This window comes from Delphinapterus leucas, chromosome 16 (genome assembly GCF_059928025.1).
Source record: "Delphinapterus leucas isolate spDelLeu-1000000601 "Yukka" chromosome 16, BTC_Dleu_Yukka2, whole genome shotgun sequence".
In the NCBI taxonomy this organism is placed as follows: domain Eukaryota; kingdom Metazoa; phylum Chordata; class Mammalia; order Artiodactyla; family Monodontidae; genus Delphinapterus; species Delphinapterus leucas.
The window spans coordinates 78,996,864-79,020,863 of NC_143144.1; the positions used below are offsets into that span (position 1 = coordinate 78,996,864).

Here is a 24,000-nt window from a genome sequence, read left to right on the forward strand (position 1 = left end):
GAATCCGTCTGGTGTGAGGGTGAGTAGGTAGGTAGGTAGACCCATCTTTCTCACCAATACAGAGCGTATGTTCTACAAATTCATACTTGGCAGAGCAAGATCATGGATATTACGGGATTGAGGGAAAAGCAATAAACGACATGAAATAGGCTTCAAAAACTCAGTAACTGTAAGTTCACGGTGTGGGGGGTGGGATGGCTATAGAAATAGCGTGACGGATATAGCGGCACCTGAGACATCAGAGCTGGTGGTGCCCTTCCCCCTGGCAGGGGGAATCCAGAGGTAGCAAGGCCTGACTCTCACTAGACAAGAAAGCTGAGGCTTTCCTGGAGGAGAAAGTATAGGAGACAGAACCCGAAGCTGTGCTCCTCGTTCCCTATGGCCTGACTGTGGGTGGACAGGAAAGTGGAAATTCCTAGAGGCCCTAGTGAAGGGCCTTAGGAATGTTCTGGAGGCCAGCTTCCTTCCCTGGAGACGTCTGGACAGGATGAAGAGGCTGCCACATAAGGCCCCGTATGCACACGAGCTCGTAAGTTCTGAAAGGCCGACAGAGCACCAAAGCCAAACAAGATCGGCCTGTCCAGAGCAGACACCAGCAAGGGTCCACGTGTGAACTCAAGCCCCCATCTTCCTGCCACTCTGTGGTCGCACCCAGGTACCACGATGTGAAGACAGGGCAAGGGGGACACAGCCTAAAGGAGCAAGCATTTTCCCAAAGACATAGGCATCCAAGCGAAGTTACTTTTACGGAGAGACTATGGACACGGTCAAGTTTAAAATTAACTCCTACCATCTCTTCTACCCAGTGTAGCAGGAGCAGTCAAGGCCAATTAAACGTGTTGCCAAAAAAAATGTTATCTAATTTTTTTTCTTTGCCTGCTTCTGAGTAGTAGCTTTGAGTGAATTTTCAACCTTGCAACATATATCATCTTAAAATCCCAGTAGGCAAAAACCACAGCTGACCTGTTACTTTAATACACCAAACGTTCATGGTGTTTCTGAGTGGGGTTATGGGAGATTTGTATTTATTTTCTTTTTGTTTACCTATGTTTTCTAAATATTCTGCAATAGATGTGGTATTTTTATACATGGGAGAAAGATTGTGTGGCTTATTTTTATTCACCTTGCTGGCTAAGCACCCGTGCTCCATCAGCACTCCTGGCCTGCAGGAAGCACGGGCAGACTCACCTGGCAACGGGCAGCCGAGGATCTCCATCCTCATGCAGATGCTCCCGTTATCGAACCAGGACTGTGGGTTTATGCGGATGTAGCGCGCCACCATGGGGACGGGCAGCTCGTTGAGGACAGGAATCTCCTTTTCACGGTTTCCTTCAAATATCTACTTATGCACAAGGGGGAAAAAAGAGAATCTTTTAGAGCTTGATTATCGGGGCATGAAAGAGTCAGTAATTCACTCATTCCACAAGATCTCGAGCAACACCTAACGTGAGCTGGGCATTGAGGGGGAAGGAGAAATGGATCAGGCCTGGATCCTGCCCTCAGGAAGCCCCAGTCTAGTCGGGGGGCCAGGGAGGAGGAGGGGTGTTATATTTAGATGTCATAGGTGAAATCTATTAGTGCCATGGCAAAGAGACATCCACAAAGCTCTGGGATGTCAGAAGAAGGAAAGGACCAGGCAAAGCTTCAGGGATGAGGTGCCATTTGAATTGGCCTTGAAGGAAAACTCTTTAGATGTGTAGGGATGGGAAGGATTGTAAAGAAAAGGAAGCAATGGCTGGAGAAGCCCAGAGATGGGATTCAGGAGAAGAGCAACCATCTCCCTGTTACTGGAACACAGAGGAGTGTGTGCAGGGTTGGGGGTGGTGGTGGGCGGGGCGCGGTAAGTATGATAAAGAAGGTTGAAATGGAGGCTGCAGTCAGATCTTGGAAGGCACTGGATACCGTGTTTGGAACTTGCACTTGAGAACCCGAGGAAGAGGGTGATAGGATTGGAACTGGCTAACCCGGAGGGAAGCGTGGAGCTGAAAGACCAGGGTCGTTAAAGAAAGTTCAGGAACTACTATAAATGACTAGCTGTGCAGGCCCCAACATTCCCCATGGGCCGCTGACCTTCCAGGGCTGAGTTGTGACTTGTGGAAGAGACCGAATTCCAGCAGCTCTGAATTTGAGCCCTAAATGTGGGCCACTTGGTTCCGAGCTTCAGGGTACGGAAAGGGGGTCATTACCCGTCAGACTGGATGGCTGGTCTGGGTTGACACAGAACCAGGCAACATCCAGGTGCAAACACTGGTCGGGTGTCCACTGCCTCTGCCAAGCCCTGCACAGCCAGACACCAAGGGCGTGGTCGGAGGGAAAAGAGACTCACCATGTCTCCAGATCCATTCTTAACAGTGACCCACGTATGGCTGTCATTGCTCACCATGACCTTATAGGAGGTTACCCAGTCACTCCTAAGAAAAAGCAAAACACCATTGGGACTACACACTTAAAAATGTTTCCCTCTTCCATGCAGAGGTGCAGCAATAGAGAAAGCAGGTCCCAGAGGTGGACAGCACTGGGTCACACCCTGGCCCCCACTGCTCACCCTCCTTGTGGCCTTGGCCAGGTAACTGACCCATCTAGGCTACAGTTTATTCATCCACGAAGTGGGAATTATAAAAGCACCAAGCTTAAAATATTAATGTAAGCATTAAATGGTTTCATACCCTTTAAACGCTTAGGACAATACCTGGCCCCCAGTAAGAACTAAATGTTGGTCACACACATAAATGTACACAAATAACTTACATATTTGTTTATGCTGAACATTTACGTCACACACAGTAGTAGAGTTCCACGTGGGAAAGAAATCTCAGTAAAAGTGGCAAGTTGGCCTAGAAATTGCATTTGGAAAACTGTTTGGGAACATAACAAACTAGATCCCACCAACCACAGAAACAGCAGCCTGAGTCTCTAAGACACACGAGGTTTCTCCTGGGCTGTCACAGCCATGCAGACAATTCCCCCACCCCACTCCACAGCCAGCAATAATCCAGTGATATCTGGGCCCCAGGCCAGACCCCTTTCATCACATCCTACTGCACAGAAATTACTGAGGGTAAAAGAGCCAAAATTTGACTTCCCAGAGTGGAGGTCAATTTGATAAGCAAAAAAAAAATGACTTTCCTGCGGAAAACACATTTTTCAGCTCTGCCTCAGTTTTTTTTTTTTTTTTTTTTTTTTTTTTTGCGGTACGCGGGCCTCTCACTGTTGTGGCCTCTCCCGTTGCGGAGCACAGGCTCCGGATGCGCAGGCTCAGCGGCCATGGCTCACGGGCCCAGCCGCTCCGCGGCATGTGGGATCTTCCCAGACCGGGGTACGAACCCACGTCCCCCGCATTGGCAGGCGGACTCTCAACCACTGCGCCACCAGGGAAGCCCCTGCCTCAGTTTTTTATAACATTAATTGTTAAGCAACATAGACAAGTCTTCCTGAGCGTCTTCCTTTCAAATTTCTTAAATAATGGAACTAAGCACCAATGTACTAATCTTTTAGAACATTCCACCAGCTGAAGCATTTGGAATCCTTGTTTCCCTACTGTGAAATCTCCTTGGGCTCAGGATCCAGACAGATCCCAAGAAGGTTCTCAGTTTCTAGTCCAAATCAATACTGTCTAGTAAAGTTTGTTTAGAAAGAGCTGCTGGCTCTATTCACTCTGAATTGCCTGACTCGTTCAAAAATTATTCTTAGGTGCTTTTATATGTGCTTGGAAGCCAACCCTCTGCTGAACTTTCTCCCTTCTCTCACCTGTCCACCAGCTTTCTGTGACTACCTGCTGGGAGCCAGGATCTATCAAACAACGTGCTCCTCCGCAGGAGGTTACGGACTTGAGCCCACGCCTGCAGACTAAGATGCGCTAAGCACGCCTTTCGAAAGGCCCCTCAGCAACAGCTCAGGCCCTTTGCACCGGAAAATGATCCTCACCCCAAACAGCAAACTGTTTCCAACATTCAAATCATTTCCAAATGACTTGCATCTGCAGTTCCTTTGCCATCTGTTTTTCTGCTGATCACGCCCCACAGTGACCCAGCGAGGCAGTCAGCAGAGGTGAGGGGTGGCAGAGGTGAGGGGTGTATCCCTCAGCCACGTGTGGGTGGAAGTGATGAATTTAGGAAGCCTCTCAGTCAAAAGAAGCACACAAACAATAAGAGAGGGGTGGAAAGAAAAATTCAAACAAGTCCTCCAAAGAAAAGGGGAGAGAGAAAAAAGGAAATGCAAACCAAGTAATAATTTCTCAAACTTAAAAAAAACCAAATATGGACAAATCCAACACTTATGTTTGAAGGGTAATTAATGATGTGGCTCAGCCCTCTCTTCTGAACTGCAGACCTACATCACATCCTTCTGCCTAGCTGACCTCTCCACTTACCGTCTCAGCGATGTCTCTAATTGAACCCGCCCAAACCAACTGATTTATTTCGTCCACTCTGTACCCCAACCTGGGAGCCCCTGCCTCAGAAAAAGTACTGCCATCCACCCAGGGCAACAAAATCCCAGAGTCCTCCTTGGCCCCCCTTTCCCTCTCTCCCCTACAGTGAAACCATCACCAAGTTCTGTCAATTGTACCTTCCACATCCTTCTAGAATCTCTCCACTCCCTCCATCTTCACTCCCACCACCCAGCCCATTCTCTCTGGCCAGGACTGTTGCAGTTGCCTCCCACTGGTCTTCTGAAATTTAAACTGCCCTCCAATCTATCATGCAGTCAGAGGTTTACTCTTGTAATGAAATACTAATATGTCACCTCCTGCTTAAAGTACCAGCTATGTTAGTATTAAGACCAAATTCCTCATCATGTTCTATAAGACCCTTGCTTACCTCCTGTTTTCCATGCTCTTTCTTTCAATTCCTGATACTGATTATACTCTCTCTTGCTTCAGGGCCTTTGCACATACTGTTCCATTTGTCTGGACTCCTCTTCTCCTGTTCTCTGTCTGCCTCTAAACCAGCGGTCCCCAACCTTTTTGGCACCAGGGACTGGTTTCGTGGGAGACAATTTTTCCACGGACTGGGGAGGGGGATGGTTTTGGGATGATTCAAGCGCATTACATTTATTGTGCACTTTATTTCTATTATTATTACCTTGTAATATATAATGAAATAATTATACAACTCACCATACTGCAGAATCAGTGGGAGCCCTGAGCTTGTTTTCACTAGCCACTCACTGATAGGGTTTTGATATGAGTCTGCAGACAATTGATTTGTTATGGTCTCTGTGCGGTCAAACCTCTCAGCTAATGATAATCTGTATTTGCAGCCACTCCCCAGCGCTAGCATCACTGCCTCAGCTCCACCTCAGATCATCAGGCGTTAGATTCTCATAAGGAGCGTGCAACCAAGATCCCTCGCATGCGCAGTTCACAGCAGGGTTCGCGTTCCTATAAGAATCTAACGCCGCCGCTGATCTGACAGGAGGCGGAGCTCAGGCGGTAAAGTGAGCGATGGGGAGCGGCTGTAAATACAGATGAAGCTCCGCTTGCTCGCCTGCTGCTCACCTCCTGCTGTGCCGCCCGGTTCCTAACAGGCCACGGACTGGTACCGGTGTGAGATAAGGGTCAAGATCCATTGTTTTCCATATGGGCTTTCAATTGACCCATAACCATTTATATGATTACTTTCCTATTGCACATCAACGGCACCATTGCTGTAAATCACGTGACTGTACATGTGCGGGTATGTTTGGGGATGCTATACTCTGTTCCATTGTTCCTTATCTTATGCTAAACCCACTCTGTCTTGATTTCTGTAGCTTTATAATAGGTCTTTGTATCTGGTAGTGTACATTTTCCCATTTTGTTTTTGCTTTTCACAATTTCCTTGACTGTTCTTGGCCCTTTGCACTCCTATATAAATTTTAGATTCTGCTTGTCAATTTCCAAAACAAAGCCTTTTGGATTTTAATTGAGATGGCATTGAATCTATAGGTCAGTTTTAAAGGAATTAACATTTCCAATATTAAATCTTCCAATCCATAAACATGGTATATCCCTCTATTTATTTAGGTGTTATTGTACTTATCTTTTGTTAGATTTATTCCTAGATAGTTGATGTTGACTATTTTATAAATAATATTTTAAGTTTTATTTTCTCCTTTTTTGTTGCTGGTAGAAATATAAATGCTTTTTGTATGTTGACTATGTATCCAACCACTTTGCTAATTCATTAATAATTCTAAGAGTTTGGGATTCCTTTGGATGTTGTTAAGGACATGATATGTCATCTGAGAACAATGATAGTTCTGTTTATTTCCAATTGTTAGGGCTTTATTTTTTCTTCTTGCTTTATTTATTATACTGACTAGAATCTCCAGTTCAATGCTGAAAGAAATGCTAATAATAGACATCTTTGTCTCATTCCTGAGACTGAAGGAAAGGTTTAAGTATTTCACCATTGAGTATTTCACTATGTTTCCAGTAGGGGTTTTTTTCCTTTGTTTATGTGTTAGTTTGTTTTTATTGTAACCAAGTATGAGTTCATTCTTTCTCACATAACAAGAGAATCTGGATGTTTGCAGCTGCTAGCACTTATGCAGCTGGTTGACTGTACCACAGTCAACATCAGTAGACATTCATTTTTCATACTCATTGTCTCCAAGTTCTAAGAAGACATCCTTACCCGTTCATTTATCATACTTGTCTTGGAGGTCTAAGAATACATTAAGATATATTCATTTTTCATACTTCTTATCTTTGGGTTGTAAGATGGTTGCTGCATCTCCATATCATGTTATGTTCAGAAAATACTGAATAGAGTCTTTCAGCTTCTATCAAAATACTTTCTAATGTTATAACAGGAGAATATGTAATTCCTGCTGTTTGGACTATTTCTTTTTTTCACATTATAAAAAATTTTAGTTCTCAAAATGAGTCAGTACATACAAGTTTTGGAGTCATAGCAGGAGCTCCAAGCAGAGTCTGCAGTGTGAGCCCCAGTGCCCCTCACTGCAAGGAGCTTGGCTACACTCCACCATGGGCTTTTGGTAGATATGTTTCTTCAGATTAAGGAAGTTCCTCTTTATTGCTAGCTTAAAGGGATCTTTTTTCTTTTAAACACAAATGGCTATAGAATTTTCTCAAATGCGTTTTATGCATCTATCAGAGTGATCATATTATTTCTCTCTTTAGTTCTTTTATGTGGTGAATTATAGCAATTGGTTACAACTGTGGCTAAACCACACTTACATTCCTGGAATAAATCCCACTTGGTGGTGATGGATTGCTGGATCCATATATTGCTGGATTCAATTTGGCAATACGTTGCTTAGGATTTTTTGTATCTATGCTCAAGAAAGAAATTTTTTCATAAATTTGCTTTTTGTAATGTCCTAATCAGATCTTGATATCAAATTTATGTCAAACTCATAGGTGGGAAATGCTTCCCTTTTTCCATTTTCTGGATTTTTTTAAGTGCTATACCTTTCTCAAATGTTTGGAAGAACTCAAACATTCTGAAATTGGCAGTTTTCTTTGTGGGACAATATTTAATAATGAATTGACATTTTTAGTAGATATTGGACCACTCTGATATTCTATTTCTTCTTCTGTCAGTTTTAGTAACTTGTGTCTTTTGAAGAATTATTGCGTTTCAGCTATTTTCAATATTATTGGCACAAACGTTCTTAGTATCATTTTATTGTCTTTTTCGCATCTATAAGATTTTTAACAATGCTCCCTTTTCCAATTTTGGCATTGGTAGTTGATTTTTTTCCTCTTTCCCTGGTCTGCCATGAGTTTATTCATTTTATTAATCTTTTCAAAGGATCAACTTTTGGCCTTCTTTACTCTATTATTTGTTTCCTATTAAGAACCATATGAAACTACCGTTTTTATAGATCAAAATGATTGAATATCAGCAACTTCCTAAGGCTCAAAGTAATATTTTATTAATTTCTACTCTTATCTTCATTATCTTTTTCTTGGTAATTCTTTAGGTCTGATTTGCTGTTCTTTTTGTACAATTTACTGAGATCACCGATATTCAGTCTTTCTGCATTTCTAATATGTGCATTTAGGGTTATAAAGTCCCTTTCAGCACTGCTTTAGCCACACGCTATAATTTTGATATGTCATACCTTCATTATCATTCAGTTCAAAATATGAATTCCAGTTGTGATTTCTTCTTTGATCATGAACCATTTAGGAGTATAATTTTAAATTTCCAGGTACTAGGGATTTTCCAGTTATCTATTTATTACTGATTTCTATTTTAATTCCATTGTGGACAGAGAACATACTTTACATCATGTCAATACTTTGGCATTTGTTGAGGTTTCCTTTATGACTCAGCATATAGTCAACTCTAACGTTCCATGTGCACTTACACTAATTGCAATTCTGTGATCGTTGTACGCAATGTTCCACACATATAATTTTGAACAAATGTATCAACTGTGTTGTTCAGATCTTCTGCATCCATAATGAGTTTTCATCTGCTTATTCTATCAGTTATAGAAAGATGTAAAAAGAATGCCAATCTGCCTATGAATTTGTCTGCTTCTCCTAGTTCTCGCAATGTTTTCTATATGTATTATGAAGCTATGCTGTTGAGTACATACAAATTTGACTGTGATGTATTGTTGGTAGACTGACTCTTTTATGATTATGAAATATCCCTTTTTATTTCTATCAATGCCTCTTGCCTTAAAGTCAGTTTTGTCTGATAGTAGGATAGCTAAACTTGCTTTGTTTTGGTTAAGATTTATATATTTCCTCCCATCCTTTTACTTTTAACTTCTGACTGCTTAAATTTAAACTGTGTCTCTTGTAAGTAGCATATAGTTCATTTTTCTGTATTTTTTCTTAGGTGCGGTATGATAATATTATTCTTCCATTGGATAATATAGTTCATTTAAATGTAATGTAATTAGTACTATATTTGGATTTATATTTACCATCTTACTATTTGTTTTCTATTTGACCCACCTATTTCATGTTCCTTTTTTCTGCTTTTTGAATTTTTATTTTATGATCAAATATTCTTATTATTCTATTTTCTCTTTATTAACTTACTAGTTATACATTCACACTATTCTTTTCATAATTACCCTAAAGATTACCTATGTACCCTTGAACTACTAGTCTTATTCAAATTTTAATTTCTACTACTTCCATGATAATACTAGAACTGGTACAATAATTTAAGTCCATTTATCCCTCTATCTTTTACATGATTTTTGAATTTATTTTTAATTCTATAAATAAATTTTCTAAGACATTACTACTATTGTTTTGTATGGTTGATAATTATAAACCTACTTATTTAACCTTTCTGATATTTTTCATTTATTTTTGCATTTTCATATTTCCATCTGAGATCATTTTCTTTCTGCTTGAAGAACTCCCTTTGTTATTTCTTTCAAAGCAGATATGTTAGCAATAACTTTTTTCAGTTTTTACCGTCTGAATAGGCTTCATTTCACCTTCATTTTTGAATCATATTTTTTCTGGGAATTCTAGGCTGACAATTATTTTCTTTCAGTACTTTAAAAGTTAGATTTGATTAGCTCCTGAGGCATTGTTTTATTTACACACAGACAGACATTTTGAAACTATTGTTGTGACATTTAGTAAATACATGTACAATAAGAGTACGAGTAGAGAAATGAGTGCTAACCACTTTAGCTCAAATCCAGCATTGTTGTTTACTAACTACATGTACTTGACAAGCTGTGTAAACTTTCTGGAAATAATGATACCTACAAGGAGGTTATATATTAATTTATAAGTTGAGCGATGTTATAGTATATTGGTTACAACCTCAGGCTTTGAGGTCAAGAAGCCCAAACTAAACTCCTAGTTCTTCCACTTACCAGCATGAGAGTCATGTGACCTCTGGGCTCCAGCTGTAAGACAACTGTAAGGTAACAACTCTATGTCTTTGCACAGTGATTAGGGAGTGAATGAGGTAATGCATGTAGAGTCTGAGCATAGCACCTGGAACATAATAATTGCTCCATAAATCTGAGCTCTTAATAAGAATAATATATCATAATTAATATACTGTCAAATTCTATACCAACATCTAGGATTACCAGTTGAACTATAAACATAATTCTCATGCTCCCTCCAGACACTTCCAGAGAGCGACTGATACTCGGGCTTAACCCTTTGTGCCCCAGTAATAATAAAAATCTGTCATAGCTACAAAGAAATAAAGAATTAATTACTTTTTATTTAAATTTAAGAAGGTTGATAATCCAGGGTGATAGAAGAGATATTTGCCAATCAGTAATGCTGGGGTAGGACTGAATTGTCTGAAAGTTCTACCTGCGTGAAAAGATGAAGGCAACATGGAATGTGTGAAGTCCTGCTCCTAACCCTGCAGCCATTACATTGCAAATACCATGCCAGCCTCTGAGACTACAAAGATAAATTATACATGATCTATTTACGCAAGATTTTTACAGGTTAATGAGGGAAATGGGGAAGTAAACTAGAAATTTCAAGAGAATATGATTAAGTGCTGTGAAGTTGTGAGAGGGCAGAGAAAGGGTGTGCGGCCAAGGGGAATGAAGGAGGTTGGGGGCAGGTTAATGAATGCAACACACTCCTTATCTAACATAAAAGCTGCATATTTTATTCTTTTGTGACTGACACATCCATTGTTATTACAGAACCAGCTTCAAAAACTGGAGCTATAATACCCATGCTTCCTGTCTCCTAATCCTTGGAGAAGGCTTGACATTCACAGCCCTTTGTGGCTTGTTTCCAGTTCCCTCAGAGAGATTTTCCACATCACAAAACCACCTTGACATTTAATTCTCCGTGACTGGAGATTTCAACTCAACTGCAATGCAGCCCAAGTAAAGACGTGCTTGTGTCAAAGACTTCCTGACTGCAGAAAGGCCGAGAGGCTCTGCTGACTCTCCTCTGGGCTCCAGCCACCTCCCTCACGTAAAACAGAAACAAAAATAAAAAACAATCCCCCCTCCCCCAAAATTCTATCCTGGTATGAGATTACGCTTCCCACCAATCCAGCCTTCCTTCGGATCAGGAAAAGAGAGGAGGTGGGCTACAAGGCAAGAAACTGGAACACATTCAGATATTTTACTACCTAATGTTAATTTGGTTAAAACAAAAACCAAGAATGTCCCCCATCGACGAAATGGTAGACTAAATGCTTACAGAGCCTTCTGCTTCAGTACAACGAGATCCTGGTTACATTAAAACAAATGAATGTTTTAAAACACCAGTGGGCTTGCAAACAAGTAAAGGACATCTCCAAGGGAAAAAAAAGATCTGTGAACTGAAAAAAAACATGAACAGTGAGCAAAGAAAAAGGGCAGAGCCGCCCTAGGGAAAAATGCACATAACAGTGCTGGGATCAAAACACTAAGCCTGGGGACAACAAAAGGTAGGGAAACTGATTCAGGGACTTTTTCTTGGACCCTCAAAGGGGGCTAAAATGACTTCAGAACAGCAGTATCCATCCAGCTCCCAAAAGAAGCACACATGAATCCCCTCTAAAGAAAAGAGCCTTCAATTTAGGTTCTCAGCGGTTTCACTAAGTTCAATCACGTAGGTGCTCACAATTTTTAAAAAATCAGTAAACACACAAGAAAACATTCTCTATGGGAAAGAAGCAGTAGAAACAAAAAGCAACAAATTTGGATCCCGAAGAATTTAACTGACTACAAAGAAAACTGAAAAGAAACTAGAAAAATTATTAGACCTGATAAGAGAGTTCAGCAAGATGACTGGACACAGGCTACTACACAAAAATTAATCACAGTTCTATACATAAGCAGCCAAAAATAAGATACTTAGAAATAAAATGAGCAAAACAGGTGCAGGACATTTATGGAGAAAACTTTATTGAAAGACATTGCAAAAGATATAAATAAGTGGAGATCTATATACTATGTTCATAGATAGAAAAATGTCAATTCTCAATAAAAATCCCAACAGCATATTAAAAAAACTTGACAAACTGATACTAAAATTTATAGGGAAGAAAATAATAAGACACTTTATAAGAAGAAGGAACAGGGGGCAGGGGGGAGTTGCCCTATCAAGATATTAGGACTTATTTATAGCCTCAGTAATTAAGACACTGTGATATTGATGGATGAATAGACAAATTGTAAATGGAACAAAATTGAGAGCCCAGAAACAGGCTCATGTACATATACAAACTTGATAGAGATGTCTTACATATCAATGGGAACTAAATAAACTATTACAAGGTATGTCCAAAGGCAACTGGATATTAATATAAAAAGAAGTTGAAATTGGACCCTATATTTCACATCTTTTACAAAAATCATAACCAAATGGATTAACTACTTAAATGTGAGAAGTAAAACTTGAAACTTAAAAAAAATTAATGAACATATGGGAGAATTAGCTTGTAACCATGGGGTATGAAAAGATTTTATATATGACACAATCATTCTAATCATAAAAGACCAATAAATTGAACTACACTAAAAATAAAAACTTTTGCTTTTCAAAAGACACCATAAAGAAACCAGTAGGAGAAACCTTAAGCTGGGAGAATATATTCTGAGCACATTTCACTAACAAAAGGATTAATATTCAGCATATATTTTTTAAATTCTATAAATCAATGAGACAAAGGAGAAAAACACAATATAAACATGGAGAAACATGACAGGTATTTTACAGTAAAGGTAACAAAAACGGCAAGTAAACATGGAAAGGAAGTTCAACCTTATTAGTGATTAGGGAAATGCAAGTTAGGACTACAGTGAAAGATACTGCTTTATATTGAAAACACACTCTTTAAATTGAAAATTTAGGAGAATGGCAATACCCAATGTTGGTGAGGATGTGGAGCAACAGGAACTCTAAAGCTACTGGAGGAGAGGCTACTTGGACAACCACTCTGGAAAATGACCTGTCATTATTCCATTAAACTCAACATTTATGTACCTTCCAACTCAGCCATTCTGCTCCAAGTACATACAATGGAGATCCCCTTGTACATGTGCTCCAAGAGACATATACAAGAATGTTAATAGCATTATTTTTAAGACCAAAAAAAGTATAATAAAATAAAGTAACAAAAAATTGACAAGGGGTCAATTCAATCTCCATAAGGCATATTCCCAAGGTTAGATGGCAGTGCAAATTAATGAACTTCAATTACGGGCACACAAACAATGCTTTGAAGCATAATGCTGAGTTGAAAACAAGTTTAAAAAAAGCTACATAGGGCTTCCCTGGTGGCGCAGTGGTTGAGAGTCCGCCTGCCGATGCAGGGGACGCGGGTTCGTGTCCCGGTCTGGGAGGATCCCACGTGCCGCGGAGCGGCTGGGCCCGTGAGCCACGGCTGCTGAGCCTGCGCGTCCGGAGCCTGTGCTCCGCAGCGGGAGAGGCCACGGCAGTGAGAGGCCCTCGTACCGCAAAAAAAAAAAAAAAAAAAAAAAGCTACATAAAGCTAAAAATCTTTTTTATAAAGCTCAAAAAGAAAGAAAATTTCTTGCATATGTTATACATACATGATAAGATTGTTTTTAAAAGGCAAGGGAATAATAAACCCCTAATAAGGAGAATGGTTTCAGTTTTGGGAGGAAGCAAATAGGTGGGATCAGGAAACGGCACATAAATAGTCTCAAAAGTACTGGCAACGTTCCAGCTCTTCAGGTGTGTGGTGGGTTGCTGTGTGTCGGTTTTATTATAATGCTTAATACCTTAAGTGCATGTTACATCAATGGTTTTGTAACCATCAAACATTATGCAATGAAAAAGATAAAATATTTATTTGAATATTGTGGAATAGGCTTCTGCACAGGCAAATGTCCCAATCATCTCTTGGGACAGGACGTATGTGAAGATGCTACATTCATCCTTAAAGACATATTTTAAGAAAAAAAACATAAAATCTTTGCCCTGGTAACTTCTTATAAATACACGATAATTTTTTCTCTGAAAGAGCAACTATCCTGACATGTCCTAATAATAATTCCTATGGCCTTCAGTTTACGAAATGCTTCCACACACATGGTCTTACTTTATCTCAGACAAACAAGTTAAGTTTCTCATTAAGGATGTGGCTGTGAGCTGGGCTGGCAGGAGGCGAGCTGGGCTGGCAGGAGGAAAGGGTCAGATTGCTTTTCATTCCTGTTTCTCCATCCTGGATGCTCCAGTCTCCCAACCTTTGGTTTTCATCACACTCCTCTTTTCCCTCGGCTCTGGGTGCAGGATTTCAGGATCCCCAGAACAATCACCAACCTTTTTGGGGTATTGAAACAAGTTCTCCGGAGCTGCACATGGGGACTAGTAACTGTTCTCAGTCAAAAAATGCTTACAACCTAAACCTATAATCAGCACTTCTCAATCCCTTGCAAATAATCTCAGTTTCTACAAAACACACACACGAGCTGATGTGTGGTCACAAAAACAATTTTCAGAACTTAAAAAAAATCGAACATTAAAAACATAAACTAAACATGCAATCTAGATCTTAATCAACTTTTCTAATGAATATTATGTAACAGCAGTTGTTTTCAACAAGTAGAGATGAGAGTCTCAACTATTTGAAGGTGTGTGCCAAAAAATGGTAATTATATCTGTCTGGACACACTGTTTTGTATGTTCAGGCTACTGTTTTCAGGAGTTATCTTTCCATCTGTATCTTTCTCATGATTACCTTTGGAGAATATTTTAGGCAGCACGACCCCGCACCTCGGCCACGGCTGAATGGCCTAAAGGTGGGCGCCAGGCCAGTCACAGTACCTTGATGATGTGGCCACAGTTGTTTTGCCTACACTTGATACTTGACCCAAGATAAGTCAATACATTCTTCCCTGGGATTTTGTATTTGGGACCCAGTGACACTCGCAATTGTTAAGTTGTAAACCTTGAGTGCTGATGGCAGTCCCATTCTCCATAATGTGGCTGGAGAAGCAGAGGCCAGTCTAGAGGCCAGACTCAGAGCAGAGTGAGCCTGAAGCACAAAGGAGCTCCGAGGGGACCTCAGACAGTCTCGGCAGTGCTACAACCCCAGGTTCCGGCGGAGGAGCCCAGCTCCACCTCCACTCCTGCTAATCGGCTCCCTGACACACCCAGCCTGCCTCAAAGCAGACTGGGGTAATTTCCACACAAGGGAGTCCTATTCAAAAACTGCTAAGTTTTTGCTAAGTCTGAGCGAGGCAGAGAGTATGAGCCTGGCCTGGGAAGTTGGCGATTTCTGTTCTTCAGGAACAAAGCAGTTAAAGTGTTACCAGCTGTGTTTTTGTGACCCAGTCCACAGGTCCAGTGGAGCTAGGACAACATAGCAAAGATAAGATGTTGGAGTGGGTTGGCTACACCTTGCAGCTTCAATAAGGTATTCATTACATTAAGAAGAGACAATGTTCAGTCCAGACTGATTCACTTGGAAACAGGTAAGGAACAGCGAGTCAAGGGCAGGTGTTGTTAGAAAGTCCTACCGGCCCCACCAACCAATATGAGTCTGCTGAGGGCCAGATAACCAAGTACCCAGCCAGCCAGCGTGCGCCGAATGTCCCACCGCAGCTTGAGGAGAGCTTGTGGATTAGAAAACAGAGATCACCACCATGACAATGGGGATATTTGAGAAGAGCCAAAAGAATCAGAGAAGCCTGGTCTCCCAAATCCTTCCCAATACCTTCCCTGTGCTCCCAAGCAACACTGAATGCAGTCAGAGGGCAGATCAGCATTATCAGTGTCGTCTGACAACTGCCATTTGCGAAGATTAAATGAGCTAATGTATATAATATATGCATCGACTCTGGTACTCAAGAACAGCAGCTGGGCTTCCCTGGTGGCGCAGTGGTTGAGAGTCCGCCTGCCAATGCAGGGGAGGCGGGTTCGTGCCCCAGTCCGGGAAGATCCGACATGCCACGGAGCGGCTGGGCCCGTGAGCCATGGCCGCTGAGCCTGCGTGTCCGGAGCCTGTGCTCCGCAACGGGAGAGGCCACACCAGTGAGAGGCCCGCGTACCGCAAAAAAAAAAAAGAACAGTAGCTGTACTAGAAATATAATACCATCCTCTTTCAAACCTCCTGATAAAAATAGTAGGACCACACAAGGAATATGTAAGCACCAAACTGGAATAGATATGTATGGATGGTGGACTGCAAGTGATAGGATATAAAGCCTTCTAAGTAGTCTGGAATTTTGGTTTCTGGCCAGAGAAGGCCGTGTCTCTCCAGCCTGCAAAGCTCTGTATTCTGGCCAGTACAGGCATGTGTACTCACATGTGCGCACGCGCACACACACGTCTAGTAGGACCAGGGTTACCATCTGAAACAAGGGATCAGTGCTCACTCTGGAATGTCTGCTCCCAAGTACCCCTGCTTTGGGCTTCATGCTCACCGGACTCCTGTTTCGACCTCTAGACTTTGAGAGCTATATGGGTTTCCTATGGCTGCTGTAATAAATTCCCACACATTTACTGGCTTAAAAGAGCACAAATTTACTACCGTACAGTCCTGTACAACAGAAGTCTCATGGGTCTAAGGTCAAGGTGTCAGTGGGGCTGGTTCCCTTCTGGAGGCTCTAGGGAAGGATCTGTTTCCTCGCCTGTTTCAGCTTCTAGAGCCTCCTCCATTCCTTGGATGATGGTCCCCTTTCTCCAACTTTGAAGCCAGTGGTGTCGCATCTCTCTACCTAGTCTTCAGTAGTCATGGCTCCTCTGACCACAGCTGGAAAAGGTTCTCCCTTTTTAACCCATATGATTAGATTAGGTCCACTTAAATAGTCCAGAGCCCTCTCTCCATTTCAAAGTCCTTGACTTAACCACATCTGCAAAGTCTCTTTCACCATGTAAGGTAAGAGATTCATAGGTTCTGGGATCAGAATGTGGACCTCATGTGGGGGGACACCTGCCCACCACAAGGACCCCACTCAGACTCTAGTTCCACTCTTAAACTCACTCCACCCACTTCCTCTCCTTCCCTAGGCTTGTGGGTCCAGACATGTCCTACCACCTCAGTCCCAACAAGATAAAACAATGGTTGGTTAATTCCATTCAATGAATGGGAAGCTTAGGGCTTAGCCAAAAACCACAGCCACAGAAATCTAAGTCACCCTGCCCATCTCAACACACCAGTCTCTCTCCCAAAGTGGAACTAGAATTCAAATCAACACTGAGGAAATTCCTTCCCATCTGACAAATCAATGTTTAACGTCAGGGTTCACAAACTTCACCTATGGTGTTTCTCAAAACATTTGGTTCCTTCTACGCGATGTTAGAAGCCATGTGCCAGAAAGGGGCACACTCTGTTTTTCACCCATGATGAGCCCAGCTGGCAAGAACAAGCAGGTCATCATATTGGCCACTGGAGACTTCTAGAAACACTTCCAATTCCAGCCCAAGACCCGATATGCTCTCCTGGGCACTCCATCAACCACGTGGGTAGACTCTCACTGCACTGTGGAACACCAACAGGCCCTGAGCAGTGCTACCAACTGTATTTGACTGGGAAGAGACCCCCAAGTCTGCACGTACAGCAACAGTTCTCAACTGGGGGTGATTTTGCCCCCCGGGGACATTTGGCAAGGTCTGAGACATTCCTGTTTATTATGACCGGGGGATGGGGGTTAAGTGGGGTGCTACCATGGGGGGCACCTAATGCATAGAGGCCAGGATGCCACTCACAGCCTAAAATGCACAGGACAACTCCCAGAGCTAAGTTATCCAAGTCAAAATGCCGCAAGTGCTGAGGTTGAGAAACACCAGTCGAAACAAGTCAAAAACAAGATGGTAATTCTCCATGAGATTTGTTCAAACAATTTTGAGATAAATGCTATTGGCAATTTCTTATCAAGGAAACTGAGAAAGGGGGTTTTCAGGGGTTCATGACATTTTAAATACCGGGATGGATGCTGGCTAATACACACTTCCTCAACATTCTCCTGTTTATTCACCTAAATAACAAGAAGGACTCAGAAACAGATACATGACCAGCCAAGCTGGTGGCTGAGTGAGTTCACAGAAGGTGGCTTAGCTGTCTGACGGACACATGCAATAAATAGCTGAACAGTGAACAGAAACTGGTTTTCTCCCTAGTGTTCTGGAAAACCCCTGAATAAGGTTACACTGGGACTTTGCTTATTAAAACTTGTCTTTACAGATGGTGCCAACCTCAGCTCACGCCGTGTTCATCCCAGCATAGCTGCAACCCGTGTTCACTCGAGCAACACGCACGTGTCAGACCAGGAAGAGGGAGGGTGCCAGGCACTGGGCTGGAGTGAATCTCAAAGCAAACCCGGCCCTCGCCTCAGGGAACTTACGGTCTACTGAGGAAGACAGAAATTGCATCATTAATTGTACAATTACTTATTAAACTGCAACTGCGATATCGTTCAGAGGAGAAATACAGAGAGTTTATAAATGGAGGGGGGTGCTGACTTAGTCTAGGGCTGGATGGGGAAAGTGTTCCTGGAGCGTGGTGCCTGAGCCGAAATGTGAAGGATGAAAAGGAAGTAACAGGGTGAAGAGTGGTCAGCACTGTATTACAAATTAATACAAGAGATTCAACATGCAAATAATAATAACTTCAGAAAGGTTGGCAGGAGACGATGAAGGGAGAATAAGAATAAGAATAAAAAGAAGAATAAGAATTTCCCAGAACTGAAAAATATGATCCCTTATTTCAAGGTCACATCAAGTGTCAGCTACATACAAGGTGCAACACTGGGCAGTTTTTAGCACGAGGGCTGTAGAAGTAACCCTAAAACTTTACTGAGGTGAAATAATTCAAAAGTTTGTAAGTACGAACATACTCAGATCTTTATACTGTAAAACTGAAGATAAAGAGGCAACGGAAAAATGTTTCCAAATTATAAGGGATAGTCATCTGTTTCAGGGATGGTGAAATGTTATAAATTGATTGCTGTGATGATACCACAACTCCGTGACTATATTAAACATAATGAATTATACACTTTCAATGAGTGAACTGTAAGTTATGGGAATTATAGCTCAATAAAGCTGTTAAAAATTCTTAGGGAAAATTATTTCCAAACTACCCATCAAGGGTGAGGTCAACAAAAAATGCATTTTCAGGCGTACGAGGAATCCAAAATTCTACCTCCCGAGCTCCATTTCCAGAAGGCATGTACCACGAAAATAAACAGAGAAACCTGGGATCTAAGAAATACAGAATACAACTCAGGAGAGATAGGAAGAGAATTCCAATAGGCATGACAAGAGCAATGTAATAGGCTTGAAAAACCTACAAATTCAGATGCCAACAGAGGCCAGATGGCTCCGGGAGGGATCTCTCCAGGAAGAAAATGAAAGAGTGAATTGTTCGTATTATGGACACATTCAGAGGAGATTTTCAGGTCTATCAGACAGCTTCAGAATGAATTAGTGAGAAGTACCTTGAAAACCAAGGAAACCATTAAAAAGAAGTGATTATTAGCTCCAGTAAAAGCAAAAAAGTTCCACAGGAAAGGTAATTATAGCATACCATGTGACCCAGCTACAAATCATAGCTCAACGATGATCCTGATGCAAAAATTAAACACCGATTTAGCTAAAATTGATAATATAACTCCTTTGGGAGGATGGGAGGAGACACACACACACACACACAGAAAGAGACACAGACAAAGAGAACAAGTGTGGTGTGTGTGTGTGTGTGTGTGTGTGTGTGTGTGTGTGTGTTAGAGGTAGGTCAGAAAGAGATTTAAATTCTTCCTTTTCATAGTAGAAAGTCAACAGATAAATAATTTAAAAGAATCAGGAAAGAACACTACAGCATTTTGTTCAGAAACACAGGGTTTAAGAAAAATAAAACAGAAGAAACAGCTGAAGGGTTTGCAGTAGTTACCTTGGGACACCAGGAAACAGGACCAAGGGGTATGGGGACACGGGCTAGTATTTTTAATTATAAGTAGTGCTATTTGACTTCTTAAACTATACACATGATTTGTTAATTACAAAATAAACCCCCCTATTCTCTCTCTCTCCTTTCTGCTTCACTTCTCTGGCATTTTCTCAATTTTTCCACCCAGTTCAGGGTCATTTTCTTCCAATGCATGCAATTCCAACGAATTGAGGTGAATTTACATCTTGGTTATAAACAGAAAGCAGGATTAAAAAGCAGAGTTTCTTTTTTTTTTTTCTTTTAGGAGTTCGCATTTTACTATGTTACTTTGGAGAGAAAGTCAGTGGAATTTTACATGAGCAAAATTGGAAAGCATTTTGCTTTTTACTTCCCGTCGCCTGCCTTGTGTTCTAAATGAATTGCCAACTGACTACTCTGTTGGCCACACTAATGCTATTTTTCAGGTAGACTTTAAAGAAAAATCGGAGATCAGAAGGTTATTTAAAAAGAAGAAAAATAACAACTGCTTTGAAACTTAGCAAAGATTTTAACTTTTAAAAATGCTTAGAAATATCATGGGTTCAACATTCCCTCAACCTGGATGGGAGCTAGCGAAGAATGAAAAGTCTCCCCCCAAAAAGAGAGGCCTTGGTGGAAAATAGGAAGCACTCTACCAGGCATGAAAGATGGTATCAAGGAAGCAAAACCCACACCAGGAGAGCTGAACATTCTCAATCTCAGCTGGAGCAGACAGTTCCTGGTGGAGGATGGCATCTTGGAAATGCACGGGAGAACTGGGCTCGAAGACTCACCGGGCCACGTACTAACCGTGCCACCTCTGGCCTTTGCAGTTCTTTGCGAGAGTAAGTGGTTAGATACTAACTGCCAAGGATGCTGTAAGGAACAAAGTTAACACGCATGATGCACTTACTACTGAAGCAGCTCAACGTGCAGCAGACACTTTCATCGTGACTGTTTTGGAAGGAAAGGTGACATCTTCCAGCGCTGAATGACATGAGGCAGCAAAGACTCAGGTGGTCAACTGATTGCCATTCGCCTGACCTAGTGGAAGGGGAGGGGCCAATGCAGAAGAACTCGCACCCAGAGGAATCATGTCTTTGCCCGTTTGAAAGCCTACTTTGCTCCCAAATCAAAACTACGGAACACGGTTTGGAAATTTCTGCTGAGATGGTTGGACACCTACCAGCTATCCCAGGAAGACTAGAAGCTTCTGGGTAGAGGATGACGATGGGAAAACTTCAACTTCCGGACCTATGCTGTGCCTTAACCACAACTGAGAAGGGATTTCATAATGTGGAGAATCCACTGGCTAGACTTCATGGAGGCCTCTCACACCATGTGTTCTACACAGATATTCAATGTGTATAGATATATAAAGGAAAGAATCAATCTGAAAAAAAGAAATTAACGGACTCAAAAACAGAAAAATAGCAGAACTAATAAATAATGCCAAGGAATGCTTGCTCTTTTAAAAAAAGAGGGAAAGAAATGATAGACAAACCACTGGGTAACATAATGAAGAGAAAGAGGAAATCCACAAATACTTAAAAATAATAAGGAGAAAATAATCACCAATCAGAAGAAATTAAAAGAATCTGTAAGACAATTTTGTTGAATCAAATACAAATATTTTTGAAAACACAAATTTTCTAGGACAATAGAATTTATCAAAACTGATGGAAGAGACAGAAAATCTAAACAGCCTGAGTACCACAGCAGAAAGAGGGCCAGTCATCAAAGAGCTCCCTACCATGTGTTTGTTGGCCATATATACACAACTATATATAAAATAGATAACTAATAAGAACCTACTGTATAGCACAGGGAACTCTACTCAGTGCTCCGTGGTGACCTAAAGGGGAAGGAAATCTAAAAAAGAGAGGATATATGTGTACATACAACTGATTCACTTTGCTGTACAGAAGAAACTAACACAACATTGTAAAGCAACTATACTCCAATAAAAATTAATGTTTTAAAAAAAGAGCTCCCCTGAAACCACATGCCTGTATGTATTCAAAGCATAGAAAATTTTATACCAAAAAGCAACAAAGATTGCTCACAGAAAGGAAACTTTAGCCTAATGCCACATCTGAATATTGATGCAAAAATCCTAAATAAAATATTAGCGAACAATACCATTCACAATTGCTCAAAAGAGATGAAATTCTTAAGTATAAATCTAACAAAACCTGTACAGAACTTGTATGCTAAAAATTATAAAACACTGATAAAAGAGATTGAAGAAGATCTAAATAAATGGGAAAACATTGTGTTTGTGAATTGGAAGACTCGACACGGTAAAGTTGTCAATTCTCGCCAAGTTGATACAGTTTAATACGATTCTTATTAAATCTCAGTAAGACTCTGTCACAGATATAAACAAGGTGATTCTAAAATTAATATAGAAAGGCAAAGGAACTAGAATAGTTAAGACAATTTTGAAAAAGAATAATATGGGAGAAATCCATTTACCCAGTTTCAAGACAGTGTATAGCTATAGTAATCAAGACTGTATGGGATTGGCAGGGGGACAGACACATAGATCTATGGAAGAGAATGGAGAACCCAGAAGTAAATCCATACAAATTTGATCAACCTATATTTAGCAAAGGTGCAAAACCAGTTCCATGGTGGAAGGACAGTCTTTTCAACAAATGGTACCAAAACAATTACTATAGATCTATAGGTAGTTATATATCATTAGGTTTACAAGATATATCATTAAACCTCACTAAACCTAACACTTTATATAAAAATTAACTCAAAATGGATCATAGATCTAAAACATAAAACTATAAAACTTTAGAAGTTAATAACAGAGAAAATCTTTGGGATCTAGAGCTTAGTAAAGTGTTCTTAGAAATGACACCAAAAGCACAATCCATAAAGGAAAAAATCAATAAACTGGACTTGACTGAAATTACAAACTTCTTCTCTGAGAAGACAGTGTGAAAGCCAATATTAAGAGGATAACAGATAAGCTATAGACTGGGAGAAAATATTTGCAAACCACATATCTGACAAAAGGCATATCTAGAACTGATAAAGAACTCTCAACACTCAAAAGTAAAAACACAAACAAGGCAATTAGAACATAGACAAAAGACACAAAGAGACATTTCACTAAAGAAGACATACAGGGGACTTCCCTGGTGGCGCAGTGGTTAAAAATCCGCCTGCCAATGCAGGCACATGGGTTCAAGCCCTGGTCTGGGAAGATCCCACATGCCACGGAGCAACTAAGCCCATGCGCCACAACTACTGAGCCTGCGCTCTGGAGCCCCGCGTGCCGCAACTACTGAGCCCGTGTGCCACAACTACTGAAGCCCACGTGCCTAGAGCCCATGCTCTGCAACAAGAGAAGCCATTGCAATGAGAAGCCCACGCAGTGCAACGAAGTGTAGCTCCCGCTCACCGCAACTAGAGGAAGCCCACGTGCAGCAACGAAGACCCAAGGCAGCCATAAATAAATAAATTTCTAAAAAATAAAAAAAAGAAGACATACAGATGGCAAATAGGTACATGAAAAGATGTTCAGCACCATCAGCTCTTAAACAAATACGAACAAAGACCATGATGAGACATCACCACACACCTATTAGAACAGCTAACATAAGAAATAATGACAAGACCAGATACTAGAAAGGATGCAGAGCAACTGGATCACATACATTGCTTGTGGGAATGTAAAATAACACAGCCACTCTGGAAAATACTTTCTTACAAAACTAAGCATGCAATTAACACAGAAAATTACTGAGGGAAAAAAACACATTTTTTTTAAAAACAAAAAACAGTACAAAAAGTTAAAAGGGATAGCTGAACAAATGGAAAAGCCAACCCCATGTTCTTATATAGAGGAAGACGCTCTGATCTTAGGGATGCCAGTCCTCCTGCAATTTAACTAAGGCATTCCCCTCTAACATACCACCCAAAATTCTTTTGGGGGCTAATTTGGACTTATTGAAAAATTCATATGAAAAAAGAATATGGCAAGAACAGCCAGGAATATTCTGAAAAGATTAATAATAAGGAAGAAGAACTAGATCTAAGAAATAGTAAAACAGTACAGTACATGCTGTAATAACTATACAGAAGTTTGGTACTGGCATATAAAGACAGCAGTGAGACGGAATGAAAAGTCCGGAAGTAAACTCCATAGAAGACAGGACTTTAGAGTATCTTGTTGGGGGCACTTTAGTTGGTGTGT

General features: G+C 40.9%; 1 protein-coding gene across 2 annotated transcripts in view; it reads right to left on the reverse strand.

Annotated features, from left to right (window-relative positions):
• Nucleotides 1–24,000, reverse strand: part of CPXM2 (carboxypeptidase X, M14 family member 2) — a 123,339-nt gene that overhangs the window by 35,369 nt on the left and 63,970 nt on the right. For both annotated transcript variants that reach the window (XM_089898312.1, XM_022568514.3), the window contains 2 exons: nt 2,327–2,411; nt 1,189–1,339 (listed from right to left, as the gene is read on the reverse strand). In XM_089898312.1, the coding sequence (XP_089754438.1) occupies nt 1,189–1,339; nt 2,327–2,411 (236 nt within the window). The remainder of the gene's footprint in view (nt 1–1,188; nt 1,340–2,326; nt 2,412–24,000) is intronic.